Consider the following 23,254-nt stretch of genomic DNA (forward strand, 5'->3'; position numbering starts at 1 on the left):
TAATTTCCCTTCCCCAGTCATGGTTTTCCCGGATTAATTATCCTTAATTAAGGCCGGTCGTGACACTCTCTCAAAATTCGCCCCCCTCTCTCTCAGCCATAAGTCCCGCCGCCGCGGCTTCATCTCCGGCGAAGGGCCACCGGCCTCATCTCCCTCTGACCTAACCACCCGCCGATCTCCTCTCCCTTTCTTCTCATCGGCGAAATCGTCCTCGCAACCATAACCGCCTCCTTCCTTGGCAACGGCGATAGGTACCGCCGCCGCCTCCCTCCGTTCTCACTCTCTGTCCCTACCTCTCTCATGCTCCGGCTCAGAACAGCGTGAAGCCGCCGCCTGAAGCTCTAGGCTAAGCCTCCCCTGACTGACCCCCCACACCGACACCCTTCCCTTCAATTTCCAGCGACCACAGCGGCTGCCATGGCCGCCTTCGTTGATTCAGCCCTCAAGTCTATCTCTGTAAAACTCCCGGCGACAGCAGCCTAGCCGCCACTGGAGCCCTGCCTTCCTCTTCTCTCTCTCAACACTCCCCTGTTCACAGATCCGGCGGCCCAGCAATAGAAGCTAACCACCGCCACCGATCGCACACCACTCTCTCTTCCTCCGCTGGACGGACAGTAGCGTTGTGCCACCGCCGTCGACGCCACAACAGTCACCACCCAACCAAACTACCGACTAGAGCATGAAACAGTCCAAGACTCGACTTTTCCCTTTTCTTTTAAAACATTCATACTTTATCTACATACGCAGATCATATATGCTCATGTATACTCGTATAGAAGTTTGATTTAATAAACATTGTTAATGTATGAATGCGCGTGAATCTCTGTTGGGTAGCTGTAAGATTTCATGTATTGTTCATGTTTGTGAAATGGAATAAGCAGAGTTCAAAAGATGAAACCTTTAGGGGTTTTCGGTTTGAGGTTGCTGAATTTGAAAGGTGCAACTGCTGGATTTACTGCTACTGAACTTCGTGAATGGAGCTAGTAGAATAAATGTGTAGTGAGCATAACGCTTGGGAGAGAGTTGGGAGCTGCTGAAAGTTGTAAAGAAGTGCCAGGAAATGGCTTTGAGTGTTTTGATTTAGCGTGGGGATTGGACTGCAAACCTAAAGACATGGCTTAAAGCTTAAAGCTGATTTTGGGGGTTGTTTGAAAAGACAAGGTATGGTGTAGGGTGGCTGGAAGGAGGTATGATATGAGTGTTGATTGGAAAAATAAATCTTTACGGTGGAATTGTCACGACTGTAATAATTTCTCAGGGTGGAATTGTCACGACTGTAATAATTTCTCAGGGTTCGCTAATTAAATAGCTCGAGTAAATGTTCAAATGCTCAATGGAAATAAATATGCAATGCATAAGAATTTAAATAACAAATTTCTTACAAAAATTTTGTAAATCACTTTTGTTGGAATTAAAGTAAATTCATTTTCTTTTATTCGGCGTGAATCATCTTACTTCTAAGTTCAAAATTATTCTAAACTTAGCTCGGGGAAACGGGGTATTACACACTTCAAACTCAAACCATTGAACCTTCATTATTGACGTTATGCTTCTAAACCTCTCAAACTTGTATCAAAACAGTCAAAACTACACCAAAATGTAATATCACAAAAGAATATAAAACTCATGACAATTGTTATCACAATCAGGGATAATCCTAATCATTCAAGCAATAATATAACAATAAAAACTATGCAAAATGAGTGTTTATCAGCTTTTTACCTTTAACAACCATTACTTCGCCTTCTTTCAGACTTCCAGCTTCAAGCTTACCTGCCGATTTTTTCCTTACTTTTGTACCAATCTTTTACAATGGGAGGGAGGTTAAGAAGGGGATTCTCCAACTATGTGAATACACTGTTACAATGAAGAATAGTTGGGTATATTCAAGATGTTCGGATATAGGCTTAGGATGTTTATAATGAAGATTGCCTAGTCTACGAATTGTAATATTATTCACAAGTATAGACTTGGAAATTTGAAGTGAAGAATGAGTTCTTCATCAGACGATTGCTATAATTGAAAGATAAACCACAAGAGTTAGAATATTGAAGAATTTAGCAATGCCAGAGAGCTACTTCCACGGGTATCTTGATCTTCCGCCATATATATACACAAGAGTAGAATAGAGCCGCTGGAGAGATCTTTCTTCAATTCCGATCTATTTGTATGTTGAAAACTTCTCGTTTAAAACAAGGAATGGCTGTGACAATTGGATTTGCACATCCGCACTCTGAGATTGACACTCTGCAGACATTCTTATACTCCCTCCGTCCCGCTATTCATGGCACGTTGCTTTTCGGCACGGAGATTAAGAATGAGCAAATTAGGTGAAAAAGATGTGTTATTCATATGTTTAAGTTTGTGTTTAGGGATTGTTTATTTTTCCTATTTTCAAGCAATATCGAAATTCCAGAATCAACAAAATTCAGAATCGAAAATCGATAAATTTAAGAACCAACAATTCCAACAATTTCCAGAACCAAAAATCGATGAAAATCAACAAATTCCAGAACCAAAAATCGAAATTCAAGAACCATATTCACTAAATAAGATTTCAGAACCAATTTCCAAGTAAGATTGAGAGAGAGAGAGAGGCAGGGGCGTGGCTATCGTCGCCGGGATTTGAGCGAGAAAAATTGGGGATCTAGGTCTCAATTCGTACAGAGAGGCGTGTGAAGTCGCTGGAGTCTGTGGAGTCGCGCCGTCGCCACTGCTACGATCCCTAGGAGGCGATGAAGTCAGCGTGGCCGGCGCACTCCGCCGTCGCCGCTGCTACGATCCCTAGGAGGCAGTGAAGTCGGCGTGGACGGCGCACTCCGTCGTCGCTGCTGCTACGAGCCCTAGGAGGCGGTGGAGTCGGAGTGGGAGAGTGGTGGAGACGATGAGCCGACGAAGAGAGAGAGAGAGAAAAAAAATGATGAGCTGAATTGAAAATGATGAAAAAAAAGGGAATGGTTTTAGGGTCCCTTCAAATCCGTAATTAGCATAGTTAGAGAGGGATTAATTAAGTTAAGTGACCCCTTATTATTTCCCAAAATGGAAACGTGCCATTTATGTTGGGACAACCCAAAATGGAATACGTGCCATGAATAGCGGGACGGAGGGAGTACTTTTTTCTGAAAAAGCGAAATTCACATTTAATGTATAATCTGTAGCATTAAATGTCCAAAATGGCTTGATACGGTTTAAAGGTTGACTTCGCTTTACGCTTTTGACTTTAGGGATGACGTGACATGAGAGACTGGATAAGTGTTAGCTTTGAATCCTTCAGTCGGTCAGCTTGAGTAGATTGATGTTTCCATCAGTTTGCGTTTCCTACTTAGCGAAATCTTCATGCTAGAGGCATGACATGAACATGGCTAGCTTGGTCATTAGTTGATCTTTCAGATTGAGATATCTTCATCAGTCTGGATCTTTTCATCAGTTGGATCTCCTTTACAGTTGGATCTTCAGTAGATTTTTTGTAATACCCCGTTTCATCATAGCTAAAGTTTAGAATAATTTTTCGAACTTAGGAGGTAGATGATTCACGCCAAATAATAAAATGAATTTATTTAATTCCAACAAGTAATTTACAAAACCTTTTGTAAATTTAATTATTTAAATTTATATGGTTGCATATTTATTTAAATCTAGCATTTAACATTTAGCATCTACATGAGCTATATATTTAGCAAATACTGAACAATTATTACAGTTTCGAAAATTTTATCCTGATGGATTTTAATTGTCTAATCAATAGCCTCAACTCACCATGCCCTACACACCTACCAGCCACCCTACATGCCCCTAATTTCAGCTCCTACCATACTTGGCACTTGCCAGAGTCCATCTCTGCTAATTCAATACAACCATGTTTCTCTTCACTCATTCCACATTTTATTTTCGCAAGGCTTGAGCAAGGAAGTTCTCTCTAGTTCACTCTTACCACAAGCAGCAGTTGGCCAATCTTTCGTGTCCCACCAGAACGAAGAACCAGCAACTTCCTCTAAAGGTTTTTACCTTTAACATGTTTGACATATTCTAGTTACAGCTATGTTTTCTTTCTCAAACATTTCTTTTGAATCAGAACTCCAACTGGAGACCCAACAACAACACCTTATATCCACCATTTTATAGAGGTGCATAACTCTCATATATGTTCATACATTCATCACACCAAATCAGTAAATGTGTATATGTTATATTGATGTCAAATTACTGGTACGATTAAATACAATCTGTATACATATATATATGAAAGCATAACTTTTTATAAGAAAAGAAAAAGAAGGATCTTGAACTTTGTGTTGCTGTGGAGTCGAGCCTGAGTTGTCGTGAGGGAGGGGCGTCGCTGCCGCTTCACCGGGGGTGGAGTCGCAGTGGCGGACCCGGCTGAAGAGAGGGAGATTTGGAAACGGTGGCCTTCGGTGAGCTGCCGGAGGTCAGAGGGTGTATCGGTTGAGGGAGATAGACGCGGTCGGCGGCGGTGGTTGGATCCTGCTGCTGGGCCACCGAATCTGTGAACAGGGCAGGTTTGAGAGAGCAGAGGGGGGGGAGGGCTAAGGTCGACCAGCGGTAGCTCCTCGCCGCCGCTCCGTCGTTGTGTGTGTGTGCCCTGATTTTGAGTGACAGCGGCGGTCAGCGACCCTTCGCGGAGGAGGGTGCGGCGGCTATGTGCTGTCGTCACCGGTGCGTCTGTGTGTGTGTCGAGTCCAGAGGGGAGAGCAGTGGGTGACGGCGGCGGCTTATCGCCGCTGCTCCCCGGCGAGCTTCCGCAGCGGCGAAGCTTTGTGAGAAAGAGGGGGAGATGGGGGCAGATTTTTGTTGTGAGATAGAGAGATCCGTTCGGGTAAAAAAAAAAAGAGAAGAAAGGAATAGGGTTGAGGTGTTTGGGCCATATCTGATGGGCCGGTTATTTTTCTTTTGAGTGGGCCGGGTTGTTTATTTAGCTGGCCGATTTTATTGAGTTTGGCCTCCCTATTTAATCAGTTGGGTTTTAACAATGTGGGCTGCATTTTAATCATGCTTGGGCCGATTTTAAATAAGATGAGGCCCTGCCATAATTTGTTTAAGTGGGCTGTGCAGATTGCATTAAAATGATTTACACTAAAGTTATTAAATTAAACTACTATTAGTTTGATTATTTTTTAAGGAATAATTTGCATAGTAATATTATATTATTATGTGATATTTTAAGTAATTTCTTATTATATGCAAAGCATGACATGAAATTGCATTGACATTTTGCAATAAGGTATTTATGATTTAATTGATTTTATTTATAATTCCAATTATAAAATAAAATCGAGTAAATATATTGTTGGTGTTTTCAACTCAAGAATTTTTATTTTCAAGTATTTATTCATTAAATTTTGAAAACCCGGCTAAGTGAATCATAGAATGTTAAGCACTTTACCATGACTTAAGATTAGATTCATGAGACATATTAAGAGTATAGATTTCTTGTAGGCTTCGTAGATCGTGAGGATTAGCATTGCTATTCCGATTCAGAGATAAGATTAAACGACAAGCATTGCTTAATCAGGTGGGCTTATTTTCCAAATGTACGATTGAGCTAATGAGCTTAAATGTTTCATAAAATACAAACTGTTTATCCAATAAATATTTTTGTTCACTCTACCATGTTTAAGGCGCGCAAAGTTAATCAATTGAGGTTCTCTTATGGTCTAACACGTTGTTCGAGAATTGTGTACACTTGTTAGCTGACTCGGTAGGTTGATCTCCATCGGGCACTAACCATAAGTGCTATAAGGGTGCTCGGCTGGATGTGTTCCGGAGCAAGAGAAATATGAGGCCTGCTTGAGTAGTATCCCGAAGTCAAAGGAAACTTGTCTGGGTTACGCCCTCAGTTCAAGTAAGTAGGAGATAGAGATTCGTCGGTGGTTAAAAGGACCGGGATCACAACGAGTAACATAATAGAGTGTGACAATTGCGCACAAATTAATAATAATATATATATAAAATGTTTTAACATGCTTAGAAATAATTTTATTTTAAAACATTCTAAGTTCTGTCTAGTATAATTGGATAAACTGCTCTTACGAATTGTGAAATGTTTTAAAAGTTGCAGCCCACTAAGTACATAGGCTAAATATTTTCAAATATTTTTTCAGGTTGATGACTGGTGATGACGGGGCAGAGCTGAGGCTAGGGTTCAACTTCGTGTTTTGACTTCCACTGTAGTGCTAGACTTTATTTGGCTTTCGTTTCCTTGACTTAAGACCTTTATGCTACGACTCTACATGAACCTTTTGATGAGCCTAGACTCTTGAATTTCAAGTATGTTGATTATTTCTTAAGGATATTCTCCCAACAAATGATTGTTTTAAATTTAATTACTTTGTTTTTTATTGCTTTATATGTATTGTATTATTGCTTCGACATTGGGGGGTCGGGTAGACCTAGTATAGGCTTAGTAAATTAGGACCACTATGGTCACTATAACTGCTGGTAGAGTCGAGCACTTGGTAGTTAGGATAGTGGGGTTATTTTGTCGAAATTTCGTTTAATTCAAGTAATTTATGATCTTTTATTTATTTTTTTCAATTAGAATTTGCAAGAATGAGTGATAATCGCATGTGGATGTACGCGAGATACAATGATCGTTCTGCATTTGAAACGGGGTTGGAGAGTTTCCTTGATTATGCGATAAATCAAACGACGTATACAGATGGAGTAGGTAACATTAGGTGCCCGTGTAAGAAGTGTAACAATGAAGCCTTTTTATCTGTACCTACAGTCAGAAAATATGTTACTAGGCGTGGATTTGTCCACAATTACACAACTTGGGTTTATCATGGGGAAGCACCGATGTGTGTGGCGACAGACATGCTGGACCTAGTAATTACCAAGTAATGGATGAGGATGATGGGTCATACAATAACTCTGAAAGGATGGTGCATGATCATGCTGGATCTAGTAATTACCAAGATGTTCCAAATCTGGAGGAGCCGCCCAATCCTGACGCTCAACAGATTTATGACATGTTGAACGCGGCCGATAATCCATTGTACCCATCATGTGACACTTACTCACAGTTATCCTGGATGACTCAATTCATGAGCATAAAGGCTGAAAGTCACATGTCAGAGAGAACTTACAATCAGTTGTCTTCGATGTTTCGAAATGTTTTACCGAAGGATAACAACTGTCCAGAAGACTTCTATAGTACGAAGAGAAATCTGCGCGGTTTGGGTTTGCCCGTGGAGAAGATCGATTGTTGTGTTAATAATTGCATGCTGTATTGGGGGGATGATAGTGATTTGCATAGATGTAACTTCTGTGGTGAGTCACGATATAAGGAGACACGACGTGCATATGGACGTTTGCGAAAGAAACTTGTTCCTGCTAAACAGATGCACTACTTTCCTTTGACGCCCCGATTGCAGAGGTTGTTTGCATCTGCAGCAACAGCCGAAAATATGCGTTGGCATGCAATTTCAACAGACGATGGGGTTATGCACCACCCGGTAGACTCTCCGGCTTGAAAACACTTGAATTCAGTTTATCCTGAATTTGCTCAGGAGACCAAAAATGTGAGATTAGGTCTCTCTACAGATGGTTTTGCCCCATTTGCTCAATCAGAACGTCAATATTCATCTTGGCCGGTCATTGTCACACCATATAACTTGCCTCCATGCTAGTGCATGAAAGAACAATTCATGTTTCTCACAGTTCTCGTGCCTGGGCCATCTAATCCAAAGATGAAGTTGGACGTATTCTTGCAGCCACTGATACAAGAGTTGAAATATTTGTGGGACGTAGGTGCGAACACTTACGACGTATCTGTGAAGCAAAATTTCCACATGCGGGCAGCTCTTATTTGGACTATCAGTGATTTTCCAGCGTACGCTATGTTGTCTGGGTGGGGTACAGCTGGGAGATTGACATGTCCACATTGTATGGAGAATACAAAAGCATTCACTCTAACGAAGAGTGGAAAACAATTGTGGTTTGACAATCATCGAAAGTTCTTACCTCGTAACCATGTGTTTAGAAAAAATAGAACATCATTCTTGAAGAATAAGACTTGCAATGTGGATCCACCAGAACAGAGATCGGGAACAGAAATCTTGAATCAAATAGAGCAGTTGGGCTTCGTGAAGGTTACAGAAGACTTTGATGGGAGAAACGCTCAACTCGTAAAACATCAAAATATAAGGTGGAAGAAGAAAAACATATTTTGGGATCTTCCCTATTGGAAGGATCTTTTGATTCGACATAATTAGGATGTCATGCACATTGAAAAAAATGTGTTTGATAACGTGTTCAACACTGTCCTCAATGTGAAAGGGGAGACAAAAGATACAGAAAAGTTGAGAGAATAATTGAACATCTTCTGTCGACGGCCTGAATTGAAGAAACCGGATGGAGCCCGACAATATCCAAAAGCATGTTACACGCTTGAAAGGGATGAGAAGAAGATTTTACTACAATGGATCAAGAGTCTTAAGTTTCCCGATGGGTACGTGTCAAATATTAGCAGATGCGTTGATTTGAACAACCTGAAGATGCACAACATGAAAAGTCACGACTGTCACGTGTTCATGCAAATACTACTACCTATTGCCTTTAAAGAACTTCTTCCTAAGAACGTTTGGGAGGCAATTACAGAGTTAAGTTTCTTCTTCAGAGAATTAACATCTCGCAACATCTCAATAGATGATATGGGAATACTGAGTGAGAAGATAGTTGTTACTCTATGCTAACTTGAGCGTATCTTCCCATCGAGTTTTTTTGACTCAATGGAGCACCTACCTATTCATTTGGCAAATGAAGCACGGCTTGCCGGTCCAGGACAGTATCGGTGGATGTATCCTTTTGAATGATATTTGAGAACATTGAAAAATCATATAAAAAATAAAGCCAAGGTTGAGGGATCCATCAATAATGCATATATACTAGAAGAAATGTCAACCTTCTCTTCGTATTACTTTGAGGATCATGTGACTACAAAGTGGAGAAATTTGCCTAACAATATTGATGAACCTATTGCCGAGAATGATGATCCCAATGTACTCGCAATACTCAAATTAGTTGGACGTCCGATTGATCGAATGACAAAGAGATACATGGAGCCAAAAGAATACATTACTGCAAACATGTATATTTTGAGCAATTGTGCGGAGGTTGCAGACACATATATCAAGTGAGTATTCTCGTTCAATTTATGTATATTTTCAGCATCGTACATAGGTAATAACATACTCCCTCCGTCCGCGAATTAAAGCCCCATTTGCCTCTAAATATTTGTCCGCGAATTAAAGCCCCATTTGCCTTTTTGTACCCTTTTACCCTCCCTCTTTACTTTAAATTACTACCCTTTGCCATTAATTATCCCACCTAATTTTTTAACCTACTTAATTATTCATTAAGTATTCATCCTTAATTAAAGCCCCATTAAATTTATGTCTATCAAATGGAATTCTAGAGAATTCCACATTTCGCAGTTGCCTCTCTCTCTCTACGAAACCCTAGACTTTTTCATCGGGTTCTTCTCTCAGAGCATCGTCTCTCTCTTGTTCTTCCTAAATCTACCATTGTTGTGTTACTCCATGGATCATCCCTTTGAAACTGAATCGATTGTGCCGGAAACCCCGGCCTCTGATCTTTGTGAATTGGCGCCGTGGTTGATGGCTAAAACCGAGCCGTCGGGCCTCCCTCTCTCTGAATCGGAGAAAACGACGTCGGTATCTGAAGCGGCGCCGTGGTTGCTGCCGGATACTGAAGCGGCTCGTCTCCCTCTCTCTGAATCGGAGCAGATCTCGCCGGTAGATGAAGCGGCGCCATGGTTGCTGCCAGATACTGAAGCGGCTCGTCTCCCTCTCTCTGAATCGGAGCAGATCTCGCCGGTAGCTGAAGCGGCGCCATGGTTGCTGCCAGATACTGAAGCGGCTCGTCTCCCTCTCTCTGAATCGGAGCAAATCTCGCCGGTAGCTGAAGCGGCGCCATGGTTGCTGCCAGAAACTGAGCCGCCGGGCCTCCCTCTCTCTGAATCGGAGGAATCTCTCTCTGAATCACCGGACTATGATTCTGACGGCTTCCATCTCTCTGAACACATCAGACGAGAGAGGGAAAAAACCGATCGAATCTCAGAGCTCCGCGAATCTTTCAGACGCGATCGGGAGAAGGCCGCTCGAATTTCAGACCTCCGAGAATATTTTAGACGAGAGCGCGAGGAGGCCAAGCGAATCAGGTTATCTCGTTCTGTTAAACCAGGTGAAATTGTGATTTTTACTTTGGTGGGGATGGCTGGTGATGCCTTATGTGTGTTTTCATTTCAGCTTCTTTGGTGGGGATGGCTGGTGATGCCTTATGTGTTTGCTGCCTTCTCTGTGCTCTTGATTGAGTTCTCTGTCTGCCTTCATTGTGTACCTGTGATGCTCTATTTGTTCTCTGTGATGCCTTATGTTTTGCATGGTGAATGCCGATTGTGTACCTTTGTTGCTCTCGGTGTACCTTTGTTGCTCTCTGTGTACCTGTGATGCTCTCTATGTACCTGTGATATCGATTGTGCATCTTTGGTGCACAATCGGCATCGTTGGTGCCGATTGAGTGACTTTGGTGCCGATTGAGTGACATTGGTGCCAATTGAGGTAATTGTAATAGCCCAGTGATGATGTTAAAGTCTGAGGGCAACATCTACAAAAAGTTTACATTCCAAACACCCCAAAAACATGCATGGTGTTTGTCCTTGTAAACATTTTCACCTGTAATTACATAGGCTTCTACAGAATTCTAGTCTATAAGTAACACTTCATTCAGCCCTTCTATGACATCTTCAAGCCTTAAAATTTCGCCTTCTTCACTTGATTCCATCTGTAGGAACTCTAGACTTTCCTTGACAAGTGATTCTTCAACTTGAATACATCGTGGTAAAATCCCCTGCCTGGACAATCTTTCTTTATTCATATGTGGAATCTTGTAGTTGTTCCCACCCTTACACTTGATTATCTCTTGATAGCAGCCTTGTAAGGTTAGGAAAACATTGTTGAGCTTCTCTGGTGGGTATTCCTCGTACGCAGCTTTCACATTCTCTAGTAACTCCTCGACATTCTTGGCTGGTTTTTGATCTTTTAGGCTCTGAATAGCTCTGAAAAACCCGAGGTCGTTGACATTTGTATCCGGTGAATTAGCTGGCTGGCATACTAATTGGAATTTAAATCCATTAGTATTTGCAACCGCTTGAAACTCTGGATCATTTGCTTGAATGTGTGGTTTGGCATTATCTTGTTGGATATATATGTGCTTGCTTGATGTCTTCGGCCACTTGGCCATGAAGTCAGGAACCATCTGCCAGATTAAGGCTATATGATGAATTTGCAAATGTTCTGATAGCATTTAATTAAAAAAAATTGAGCATGCTTACCTGTTTTATAAGGCAGTCTCTAATGATGGGCTTAGTGATTGCTGCAATTGCCTTAACTTCCAGCGTACCTTTCACTCTGTTTTTCGAGTTCCTTTGTGCTGGCTCTGTGGTTATGAAAGGATAAATGCCTAACTTTCCATCGAATATGACTGTGCCATCTTCATCAATGATCGGCCTCGCAGCAGCACACATAAACATGATTTTTTCAATATGCCTTTTTGATTTGCATGTCCTATGTGGTTCTTCCTCATCGGGCAGGAGGTAGTATCTATCATTGGTTTTGGTAAGATAGAACCATTTTTCATCGATGTGGATGGTGTTGTACATACTTTGAAATGGTATAAAACCATCCTCACTGACCCCACTCAACTGTTTAAGGCTCCACCTCAGCCTACATAGCTTGTTTTGTGTGGTAAGGAAGGGTTTTATGGCATTTGTATGTGGTTTCAATTTTTTCTCCTTCACCCATTGATGAAGCAAAGATTTAGACACTCCTAGGTGAGTCGACATGCATCTCAGTGTACTTCTTTCTAAAACTGAAAGTTTTTTGACTTTTTCACCATCAATGAGCATCTTATCCTTGTGTATACATCCTTTTCTAATTGATTTAACCTGGACAGGTACACCGGATGCTCTTTGATTGGAGACTTGGCTCCAAATCCTCCAAATGGTCTTCAAGTTTACTTTGAAGTGAAGTGCCGCCTCTTTTTTTGCTCCATGGCGAAGTTTGCCTTCACTGCTATGCTCTAACAGCCACTGGGCAACTTTGTTTCTTTGATCATCTTGTAACTTTGGCCTTTCTATAGCCATTTTTTGTTCTGCCAGATACAGTAGGATTTAAGGAAAATTAGGTGGGAATTGAATGAGGTATATTCATGGATTTATAGTGTAAATGGCGGGCCCTTGTACTTTTGGCTCCAAAGTTTTGGAGCCAATTTTAATGAATTTATTTTGGCAGCTTTCACACGTGTACCATCCTTTTTGTTTCTTTGAATTTTTGCTGATGCCTATTCAATTTTAATGAATTTATTTTGGCAGCAACACACGTGGAGCCAATTTTGTTTCTTTAAATTAATTAATCAATGAAACATAAAATTAAGACTTAAATTGAAACATAAAATTAAATGGAAAGCTTAAAGTCAATAAAGTAAAAGCATTCTCTTAAGTAAAGATTAGCAAAAAGTAAACAACTACCCTTATCTTTTACCTACAACACCTTTTTTCAGCTTTCTTAGTCTCCGTGCCCAACAGTAAATGGGGCTTTAATTCACGGACGGAGGGAGTATAACTTTTTCTTTGTATCCAAGTATCTTCGAGGGGGAAATGCGATATGCAAATCCTTCAATCACCGGAGCGGAGTTAGAGGTTGCATATGATAACAATTTTCTTGTGTTGTTTAGCCATTACGTAAGATGCGACTTACTTATGTTAAATATACATTTACTTGACTAAAATTGGCTTGCAAACTTAAATCAATGCGTGTAACAGGTGAGTCGTCCTTTTAACGATGATTTGAACCCGTATATTAAATCGCTTGCAGTCGGGCCCTTAAATGAGATTGAAACGTACTCCAGCTATTTTATGAATGGCTATAGATTTCACATTACTGATCGTGATAGGGACAGTGTGACACGCACCCGTCGTGCGGTGCGAGCAAAATACTTGTGTATGCCCGATACAGACAATACACGCTCCTACGTCTCACAACAAGAAACAAGTCTTAGTGGCAAGTGTAGGGTCGAATCCCACAAGGAGTGAGGAACTACTTTGTTCTCCAACGACAAACTGAGGTGTCACCGGTCTCAATCTGTATACTCTGCACAAGAAACTAAACAAGATCAATAATAACAAAGGGGTGAGGTTCTTCGGGTAGGTCATAACTGTTGTCAACATTTATTTCGGTCATAGGCATACTGATGATCCGTCCATAATCCATATAAACCCAAGGCGTGACCCAAAGACATTGGGGCGTTTCAAGGGGCTATACTTCACACTTAGGATGGTTGAGTCCATTGTAGTCACTTGGTCCGAAGGTCACACAATCCCCGGTCACAAGGCAGTGCTTCACTTCCCCTTAGATGGTAGTCATACCCGTTACTCACCAAGTATGACCCTCACCAACCTTCTCTCCCGAAGTCCCCAACTCTGCACTTTGAGTGACACATGCCTCCTGGACACAATCATTTCCGGCTTGTTAGCCGACCAGTCATAGACATGCTACGGCGCAGAAGTTACCTTCCTCGTTTGATAACCATGGCTTGATGCCTCGTCACAGTTGATGGATAGTCTCTAGAGAAGCCCAAGACTGAGGAGGGACAGTGTATCCCATCAATCCTTTCCCCACCTTCCGGATCTACAACGCCTTTTGTTGACGCTGCTCAGCTACTCGGTCTTGGGTATATCGGTTGTCACGCTCTGGTATACCCTGGCCTTTGCTTGACACGGACAGCGTTTTACCGAACGAAGATCACCCGTTAGGCCCCTACTGTCCATGGCTTGGCACAGATCCGTCTGGAACTACGAGACTCAACCGAAATGCCTCACGAATGTTTACATATTGACAACAATTATTTCCACCCCTTAAACCTCACCAAAGGATTTACTCACACATAGCAGAATTCATAAATGCAAAATGAATTAAACACATCATGTAACAAAAAGGAAATACTTGAATAATAGAAATGATACCTACGGCCACGAGCCTTTAATCTTGTTCGAATTGAAAGCAAACGGAAATAGGAAATAGTACTGGAATGTAAATTGTTTTGGATGCCACACACGGCAGAATTAAGGTAGTAATCTAATAAAGCGAGAGTTCAAAGATGCCAAGAGCCTCTTCACGCTGCACATCCTCCTTCTTTTATACTGCCGAATGGTAAAGGTCTAACCCTAGCTGCGCTAGCTTCATATCTTCATCGAGATCTTCTTTCCTTCTTTAGCTCAATCCTTGATTGATCCGATTGAAGATAGCTTCCAGCTGCTTGCTGTAGTCAACCTTTCCCTTTCTTCAGATTCTTCTAGTTTCTTCCTTTTTCTTCTGTTCGCTTCCTCCAAATCCTCGGGATTTACTTTCCTTTCTTGGCTTCGGCTGTCTGCTTCTCATTGTAGTGGTTAGACGGATTGCTTCCTTCGGGTTTGATTCATACCAGGTGGGTTGCTTCGCGTTCCCATGCCCCAAGTTAGATTGGAGAGGTACTGCGCCTAAGCTCCATGCTGGTAAACATAACATTGTAATCTGGGCCTGGTAATGCCCATTCCAACCACATTTCTTCTGTTTCCGCTCTACTGGACCTTCCTTCCTCAACAACTTCGTTTTCCCCTGGACAAACCTGAACTGACACAAACAAAGAGAAAAAATAGGGCCAAATGGCCCAAAAGTCGAAGACGCATCACACCTACACACTTAAACCATACTTGCCCTCAAGTATGTAGGTGGATTCACAGAAGACACGGACGAAAAGTCGAAAGGAAAGAAATAAAACTTCAAGACGCGAGACTTGCACCAACATCAGGATCAGATCATATTAACATGCATCATTCAGTTCAGTCTAACCGCAAACCAGATAGTAATGAATATGCATAAAGTGTGATAGTAGCTTCTCTCTCTCTCAAGTACCGGGCTAAGTGTATACACTCTTACTTTGTTGTACCAGTTCTTCTATGAGTTTGATTGAAAACTACAAGTGAAGCACACTAGCATGACTCATCAGAGGGTCTTTGTTCGGTTGTAATGGGGTATACGGAGCAAAGGTGAGATAAATATAGTTCAGTGGCTAATTCAGTATCACCCCTACCCAGCATATATATTCAGTAAAACCACAACCAACCTTCCATTCCCCTGCTTCACTAGAGGTCAATTTTTCTTCGATTTTAGGCAGTTTTATCATCAAAAAAATTTTTGTGCCCAGATTTTCTTTCTTCTTTCCAATTTCTTGTTTACCATTTCGTGCATCTCAACAATTCTATCTTTTAGATATAACATTAGAAAGGCTCAAGAAAGAATAGGTTCGGCTCAAATTGGTATAACAATGGGTTTTATCACATTCATCAACAAAGAAAATTCTGGGGCCCTAATCAAAGAAATGTGCCCTAATCATACAAGTCGTTACTAGCAGTAAAAGTCTTTAAACAAAATCCAGATTCCCTAGTACAACAAAGTCTCACCAGAAATATTCGATTTTTCATAAATATGGCCCTGATCTCACTGGTGGGGTATTATCTGTAAGCTCACAACTACTATCATGCATGTCATACTCAACCACCAAATCAAACCATGACCAGAATCAGCATGCATATTCTCATCGCCATCAAATAGTGCAAGTAAGACTCGACTCAAACAAGATACTAAAGTTACTAAAACATGAAAATCAAAAGATAAAACAAAACCTAATCTAAAAGTTCAGGGTAAGAAAACTTAATTGTCTTGGTCGGAGGACCTATCCTCCGCATTCAACCGGTCCATGATTGCCTTAAAGCCAACGTCCATTGCTTTCCTCAGGGTCGTTATCTCCGCGCTCAACATCAACAGCTCGTCATTTACCTCTTTAAGCTCAGCCAACAACATAACACTCTCGCTACTGATAAGGCGGGGTGCATCCTGCTCTTGTGGCCTCCTCGGTTCTGGTCTGGCCGCTGCTCCTTCCGGGTACACCAAACGATACCTCCCGCTTTCGTCGGCCTCAACCAGCCTCCAGCGCACAAATCTGCCGAGGTCTAGAAAGCGATTTTCGGCCAGAGCGGTGTCATCCGAGTTCTCCACGTCGAACTTGATAAGCTTCTTCGCCAGGATGGTCACTAATGGGCAGAGGGAGAGAAACTTGTTAGTATGGGTGACCCCATACTGGAATTGCAGTGCCACGGTGAACCCGAAGTTCACCATTTAATTTTCTTCTCCATCATGCACCACAACAGGAAGACTTCCTGTTGAGTGACCACGTTAGATCCCTTCAGCCGACCATAAATGTTGTAGGCCAGCCATCGATGACAGATTTGCAGGGCAGGGTCCCGAATCTCGTTTGACTTGCTGCTGTTTTTGACATACTTGGTTCCGGTAGACAACAACGACCAGTAGTGGTCAATCTGACTTCTCCACTCTGGTAGGCTATGGTTTTTGCTTGCCTGTACTCCTCTTCATAAACATCTCTGGCTTCAATCACCCCGATGTGGATGTTCAGCTCATTGATCAAAAGCGAAAACATCCTACTTTGCAACTAGAACCGCAAAGTACCCGGGGTCTCAATCGTGTAGTTTCCCTTGGGCTTAAACTCAACAGTGCCCATGAATTCTTCCGTCAATTTCTGGAATGCCTTCGGATTCCACTCCAACACCTTCTTCCAACCTATCCCATCGAAGTAGCCCTCCACTCTTTCCTTTATTCCCAACTCATCCAAAGCTTCATTAACCATAAAATACCATGGGGTAATTTCTCTTTTCTGAAGGACGGCATACCTTTGGCTATCTCTCGGTATAACCACTCCTGAAGCAGTGGTACGTATCAAGCCTTTTTGCTTTGTAAGCTTTGGTTTCGCGGTAGTGGCTGTACTGGAGGTGGGTTTCTTTGGCGCCAAGACATCCGCTGATCTGGAGCTATCCACAGTCTTAGTCCTCTCTGGATCTTCCTCGTCTTGTTTTCCTTTTCCCTTTTCAGCGGGGGTTGCCTTCCTACCCTTGCTCTGGACTTCCTTGCCCTTTGTCTTACTTCCGGCTGCCGCCGGTTTGGTTTTCGTGGGCAGAGGAGGCTTGGTGACATCCAACTTCCTCTTTGCTGCGATCTTCACCACCTTGCTTTGGGGGGTAGAGGCCTCCACTTCTGTCTCATGGGTGGCTTCCTCTCCTTCTTCTTCTCCTTCCTCGGACCCCGTCGCCGTCTTTCCTTCTTCAAGAGATGGCGCCGGTGGTGTAGGGAGTACTGGAGTGGTTTCCCGCTCTTTGGTAGTTTGAGCGGGGGTTGATTTCTTCAGAGCTTTCATCGGCTTCTTTATCGGTGGGGTAGGTGCGGGCTGTTCTTTCTCCATGGGTTTTTCCGACACCTCGATCATCTCCTCCGAGGTTTCCTTCTCAACCTCACGTTCTTCCACTGCAGGGACATCTTCCAGCCCTTTCTCCTCCGTCTGACTGGCTATGACCGGCTCTTCGGTAGCTTTGATAGAAGTTTCCTCGGAGGCGGTTCGTCTAGTGGTTCGTTTTGTCGGAGGCCGGGGTTTGGTGGTCCTTTTCCTTGCTGGAGGTTGAGTGCTTCCAGAACTAGTTTCACCTTAGTCTTTGCCATTGTGGATTTTTGGGATTGAGAAAGTGTTTGAAAAGTTAGGGTTTTGGGTAGGAATTTAGGGAACTAGGTGGTTTTTAAGGTGGTATCAGCGGTTACCAAATTTAAAGGCGGGGGGAGTAGTGGAGATCGTGTGTAGCAGTTATGGAGATTTAGGATTTTGGGAGAAGTGTTTAAGGGAAGTGGGGATGACGGTTATGGCAGACTTTTAAATTAAGGAAAGAAAAATCTCTCCAAAATTTGAATTTCAAATTTCCTTCGGAAACCCAAACGTTCTCGTCCCATCATGTCAGACGGCCGTTTCCGCCTTTCTGACGTCATCCTTTCCTAGTTAGACCATTCCTGTTTTTCAAAATTCCCGAACCTCCACCTACACACTTTGCAACGCAAAGTGGGTTTGAATTATCCACTGGGCCTCCGCCATCCTTACTATTTCGGCCCATCTTGCCTGCTAGTTAGTGCATCCAAACAAAACAAAACAATCTTAAAAGAAAATAAAATTCGGTAAAGACCATACCGAAGGACAGCACTGGGTTGCCTCCCAGCAAGCGCTCTTGTTTTCCGTCTCGAGCTCGACTCTTCCTTCATCTTTACTCGTACACAGGGTCGAGAAGGTGGCATTCCTCCTTCTCTTTCTCTACTTCAGCAAGTTCATGGTAGGGCTTCAAACGGTGCCCATTTACTACAAACGTATCAACCCCATTGTGATCGTATACCTCTATGCCCCCATTTGAAAAAATCTCTTTGATCATAAATGGCCCTGACCACTTTGAACGAAGTTTCCCAGCCATCATCTTGAGCGCGAATTAAAAAGTAAGACCTTTTGTCCCACCAAGAATTCATTTTTTCTGATCTTGGCATCATGGATCCTCCTGGTTCGCTCCTTATAGAGCACCGCATTGTCGTAAGCCTCCAACCGAAGGTCTTCCAACTTACTCAGCTGCAACTTCCTCGCTTCTCCAGCTAGGGTCATACTGAGGTTAATTTGCTTGATTGCCCAGTACGCCCTATCTTCGATTTCCACAGGCAGATGACATCTTTTTCCGTAAAGCAATCAGAAAGGGGACATTCCAATGGGTGTTTTGAAAGCAGTTCGGTATGCCTATAACGCGTCTCCCAAGTGGTTACTCCAGTCCTTGCGGTTTGGGTGTACCACCTTTTCCAAAATGCTCTTTATCTCCCTACTGGAAATCTTAGCTTGGCCATTTGCTTGGGGGTGATATGCTGTAGTGACCTTGTGTGTCACCCCCACCTTCTTGGTCAGTGCTCTGATGGTGGCATTACAGAAGTGAGACCCTTGATCACTGATTTGGATCTTGGGGATACCATACCTCTCGAACACTTGCTTTTTCAGAAAATCTGCCACGGTGTGAGCATCATTACTTGTGGTTGCCTTGGCTTCAACTCACTTTGACACGTAGTCCACTGCTACCAAAACATATTCGTAGTTCTTTGACTTTGGGAAGGGTCCCATAAAGTCAATTCCCCACATATCAAAAATCTCAACTGGCATGATTGGAACTTGTGGCATTTCATCCCTTGCGGTAATGCCTCCAGTCATCTGGCACTTCGGGCAGCTCTGTACCCACTTCCTTGCGTCCGCGAATACGGTAGGCCAGTAGAATCCACTCTCTAGAATTCTGTGGGCCGTGCGCTTTCCTCCAAAATGCTCACTGCTTGTTGTTCTATGACACATGTCTAAAATTTGGGCATGCTCATCCTCAGGTATGCACCTCCGTATGACCTGATCTGCTCCAATCCTCCAAAGGTATGGATCCTTCCAATAGTAAAAACGGGCTTGCACAAGTAACTTAATTCATAAAGAAAATTGTCATAATAGCTCAAACTAATTTAGAAACAATCAATCAAGCCAACTGAAATCAATCAAACCAATCAATACAAAATGAAATCTAAAGCCAACTGTACCAAATACCAATCAAACCAAGCAAAGCATATCCAATCTAAAGCCAACTGTACCAAATACCAATCAAACCAAGCAAAGCATATCTAAAGCAATCAATAAAAAAAAGAAATCAATCTGTATCAAACTATCAATAAAGAAAATATAGTGCACAAATGAAATCACCAATGTGTATCAATACAACCCCAATATCGAAAGGAACCAATCAAACATTCAAACTCAACTGAATTCTTAACTGAACCTAAGTAAATATAGATATAGTGCACAAATCTACATATAACACATTAAGTCATTTAAAAAAAAAAAAGAAGAAGAAGAAGAAGAAGAATCGTACCTGGGGAGTGGGGACGGCTGGCGGCGTCTGCTGGGAGCTCGGAGGCGGCGTGACTGCTGGGACGATGGAGGCAACTGCGTGGCTGGGTCGACGACTCGCGATGGCGGCAACTGCGTGGCTGGGAGGCGGGCGGGACTCGGACCTGGCTGGGGACGACTCGCGAGAGGTCGCCGTTGGGTCGTGGCAGCCGACAGGTGGCGGGTGGGACGACGGAGGCCGGCGCCGGCGCGCCGCGCGAGGAGGCTGGGGGATTAAGGCGGCCGGGAGTTCAGAAGGGTGTTTGGAACTTGGAAGTTTCAAGTTTGGAACAGAGGGAGGCGGGCAACAGGGAGGGAACAAACTAGGGCTAGAACTAGAAGCGTTTTCAAATTAATTAAATAATTTAATATATATTTAATAAAAAAACCGGGTAATTCGGGTATACCCGATCGGGTATACCCGATACCCGATTTTTCCCCACCCTAAATACCCGATCCCGAACCCTAATTTATCGGGTATAGGGTACCCGATACCCAATTTTTTTGGGTCGGGTAATAGGGTACCCTATACCCGAACCCTATCTTCCCAGCCCTAGTGCCTAATGGTAAGCAAGGGTTGATCCCTCAGGGAGTTGGTGCAGCTTGTCTCATGTCACGAACAAAGATAAGAAAATAGTGGGGTGGACTATCGTCCTGGTCACGAGACACCTTCTTGGGACTAAACTCAGCTTGACTTGAAATAATGCAAATATACCGAAAACACTAAACATAAATATAAGTGATAAAGGCAATCTTGTCAAGACGTCGAATCTGTGGATAATCTCTTACACTCGCTCCTTAGTCAAGTTGTTCATTACAATATTGTGTCTACCGGTTACAACTTACCAATGGCATGTGCCATCATTCTCACTTATCACGTGCAGTTCCATTGTCTAAGAAAATCTATCCTTAGGTGTGTATAAGATAAGGGATACCCTATACCATTAAACCATCTCGATCTAACCATGCAATAGGACACCTCAGAGCATGCAATTAAACCGAGAAGCATTTAGACCTAGATAGACCCGATATTGAACTTAGGCAGACCGTAATCTACTTCAACCTCCCGTGCCTGCAAATACTCTCAAGACGCACAATGATCGCACACACCCTATAATCTTGATTTATTGGTGATCTAAGTCTACTCAATTAATTAATGGCATGTTAACTAATCAAATTGAATTAGACACTTGGTTATAATTTCCAGCCCTTCGGGAACACAACATGCAATTACTTAAGCACACAATTAAACATCACGAGTTTATAAATTCATATCCACATCTATGCCTTGCCCAAATTTATAAACTTAGCTAGACATAAAGTAAATTGCAAAAACAAAAGATAAATAAAACATGGAAATAAATAAAGTAAACTTACTTAATACGGGAAAAATGGGCTCGATGCTACGCTACCAACATAAAGCATAAACTAAGCGTCTTGCCCAAACTGGGGCTTAAACATAAACTAAAATGCAGAAAAGTAAAATATTATTTTTGGTACTAGCCCTACTCCTCTATTCCGTGCACACTCTCTAACCTTTTCCACACTTCAAATGAAATGTGAACAAGTATTTATAGAGATCCAGGTGTGGGCCAAAGGCCAACACGCAGTTATGGGTTTTGAGAATCCAACTCCAGCTGGAGTGTTCTTCTTCTGCCAGAGATAGATTCCACAAGTGTAAGGACTCTACCTTTGATAAACTCCACCATTTGATCCGTGCATATATTCAAGCTTTAATCAAATCTGCTCAGCGCATGGGAAAATAAATATTCCCGCGCATTTTCTTTCATGCACCGGATCTGCCATGTCAGCATCTAGCCCCGGACGCCCGGTCACGATGGATTCTTCCATGTTCACCATTTTTGTCTTCATTCTGCCACTCCTCATGCCCTTGGTACCTCTTGTGGTGGATGCTAATCATTGTGCCCAGCAGGTCAGCAAATGTGACTCTGGACCTTTGGATTGCATCCAACCTGCAGGCTTCGTTAGACTTGATCGTTGAAGTGCCTTCCCTTTTCTCATCAGATTTGCTCCATCTTGCCCATTATAGCATCCACGATGCCCTGCCAAACAAGTGTCCTCCCAGACACAAGAACAAGCAAAAACACACACAAAGGACTCGATCTAGACCTAGACACAACAAAGAAAAAGAGCACAAAATTTGGGCTCATCAACTACCGCTCTATCCCACTTATTAATCGGAGCAAGTAAATTCAACTTAAATAGTCTTTGTGTTTAAGACACCGCACATTCAATTAATTAATTAATCAATTTCTCTTTAATTAAATATCACTCAATTCTTTTTTATCATACCAGAATAAATTATGCCTGTATGGTTTGATATGATAAACTTTATAGGCTTACTGTGAGAATCTCATCATTCTTAATGGACACTTCTCAATACAATTAACAATGTATCACACACGAATTGTTGTGGCCAAAGATACACGGTTTGTTAAGTTTCTATAAAAACTCATTTTCATAATAAAACAAAGTAATGCACAACACTCACGTATACCTAGAGTATCTATTAAGATTTGGACTAATAAGTTATCGAGTCCTTAGTTCTCTGAGAAATCAAAATAAATCAAAGTAATAATTTGTTCTCAGTTACTTCAGTTGTGAAATATGTTTATAACTCATGAGACACCGATTATATGATCTACAATATATCATGCAATTTATAATGTCGAGATCATTCCCTCCGTCCACCAAAAGTATAACACTTTTGGTGGGTACAACTTTTAATAAAATTAGTGATGATTTTTATATAATGGAGAAATGGTTCCACCATTTTATGAGATGTGTGGTTGAGATTGAATTTGAGGTGTAAATAAGAAATACTTGTAAGGATAAAAGTTAAGGAAAAGATGTGGTGAAAATGTGTTATTGAGTAATTATAAGTGGTGGGGTATAATCCTAAAACTTAAATTGATTTCAAATTTTAAATTGATTTCAAATTTGAGAGTACTTGTAACTAAAGTTTTTTTGTGGACGGAGGGAGTATATTAAAACAATAACTTCTAATTTTAAATTGATTTCAAATCAATTTAAATTTAAGTGATGACGATTTTGTAATTACAATCATCAAGGAGGACAAATTAATGCACCAAAATTAATTAAGCTTTCAACGGTTTCTTTTCATCCAATTCCACATAATTTCCCTAAAACTTAGATTTTTTATATTTCTTTTTATTTATTTATTTTTCTCATTTTTTGGTTTATATTTTTTTAAAAATTGTGCACTTTTGTTAATAAAAACATATTTACTATGCATATCAAATTAAAGGTCATGACAAGAACTTTAATTTATATATATTATGTAAAAATTAGATTTAAAATA

At 41.8% G+C, this 23,254-nt stretch overlaps 3 protein-coding genes and 1 long non-coding RNA gene across 4 annotated transcripts in view; 1 reads left to right on the forward strand and 3 right to left on the reverse strand.

Moving 5' to 3' along the window:
* The window catches only part of LOC131012154 (endoplasmic reticulum oxidoreductin-1-like), a 606,214-nt gene that overhangs the window by 537,281 nt on the left and 45,679 nt on the right, over positions 1 to 23,254 (reverse strand). The window lies entirely within an intron of this gene.
* On the forward strand, positions 3,650 to 6,297 carry LOC131012169 (uncharacterized). Its single transcript, XR_009097217.1, has 2 exons — positions 3,650 to 3,997; positions 6,120 to 6,297. It is a non-coding gene; the product is annotated as an uncharacterized LOC131012169 (long non-coding RNA).
* Positions 10,603 to 12,290, reverse strand: LOC131012156 (uncharacterized). The gene is made up of 2 exons (XM_057940075.1): positions 11,375 to 12,290; positions 10,603 to 11,298 (listed from the first exon to the last, which is right to left on the reverse strand). Exons 1-2 carry the CDS (start codon positions 12,182 to 12,184, stop codon positions 10,744 to 10,746), a joined length of 1,365 nt encoding a protein of 454 aa, XP_057796058.1. The 5' UTR covers positions 12,185 to 12,290; the 3' UTR covers positions 10,603 to 10,743.
* On the reverse strand, positions 16,585 to 18,430 carry LOC131008369 (uncharacterized). The gene is made up of 2 exons (XM_057935253.1): positions 18,234 to 18,430; positions 16,585 to 17,617 (listed from the first exon to the last, which is right to left on the reverse strand). Exons 1-2 carry the CDS (start codon positions 18,428 to 18,430, stop codon positions 16,585 to 16,587), a joined length of 1,230 nt encoding a protein of 409 aa, XP_057791236.1.

Source organism: Salvia miltiorrhiza, chromosome 2 (assembly GCF_028751815.1).
Source record: "Salvia miltiorrhiza cultivar Shanhuang (shh) chromosome 2, IMPLAD_Smil_shh, whole genome shotgun sequence".
Classification (NCBI taxonomy): Eukaryota; Viridiplantae; Streptophyta; class Magnoliopsida; order Lamiales; family Lamiaceae; genus Salvia; species Salvia miltiorrhiza.

Excerpts from the sequence above, each read along its gene's own strand:
- LOC131012156 (XM_057940075.1), bottom strand. The coding sequence starts at position 12,184 with ATGGCTATAGAAAGGCCAAAGTTACAAGATGATCAAAGAAACAAAGTT. Across the intron at positions 11,299-11,374 it reads GAGACTGCCTTATAAAACAG|ATGGTTCCTGACTTCATGGC; the intron begins GTAAGCATGCTC and ends TTAATCTGGCAG.
- LOC131008369 (XM_057935253.1), bottom strand. The coding sequence starts at position 18,430 with ATGGCTGGGAAACTTCGTTCAAAGTGGTCAGGGCCATTTATGATCAAA. Across the intron at positions 17,618-18,233 it reads CTTCTCGACCCTGTGTACGA|TTCTGGAAGCACTCAACCTC; the intron begins GTAAAGATGAAG and ends AGGTGAAACTAG.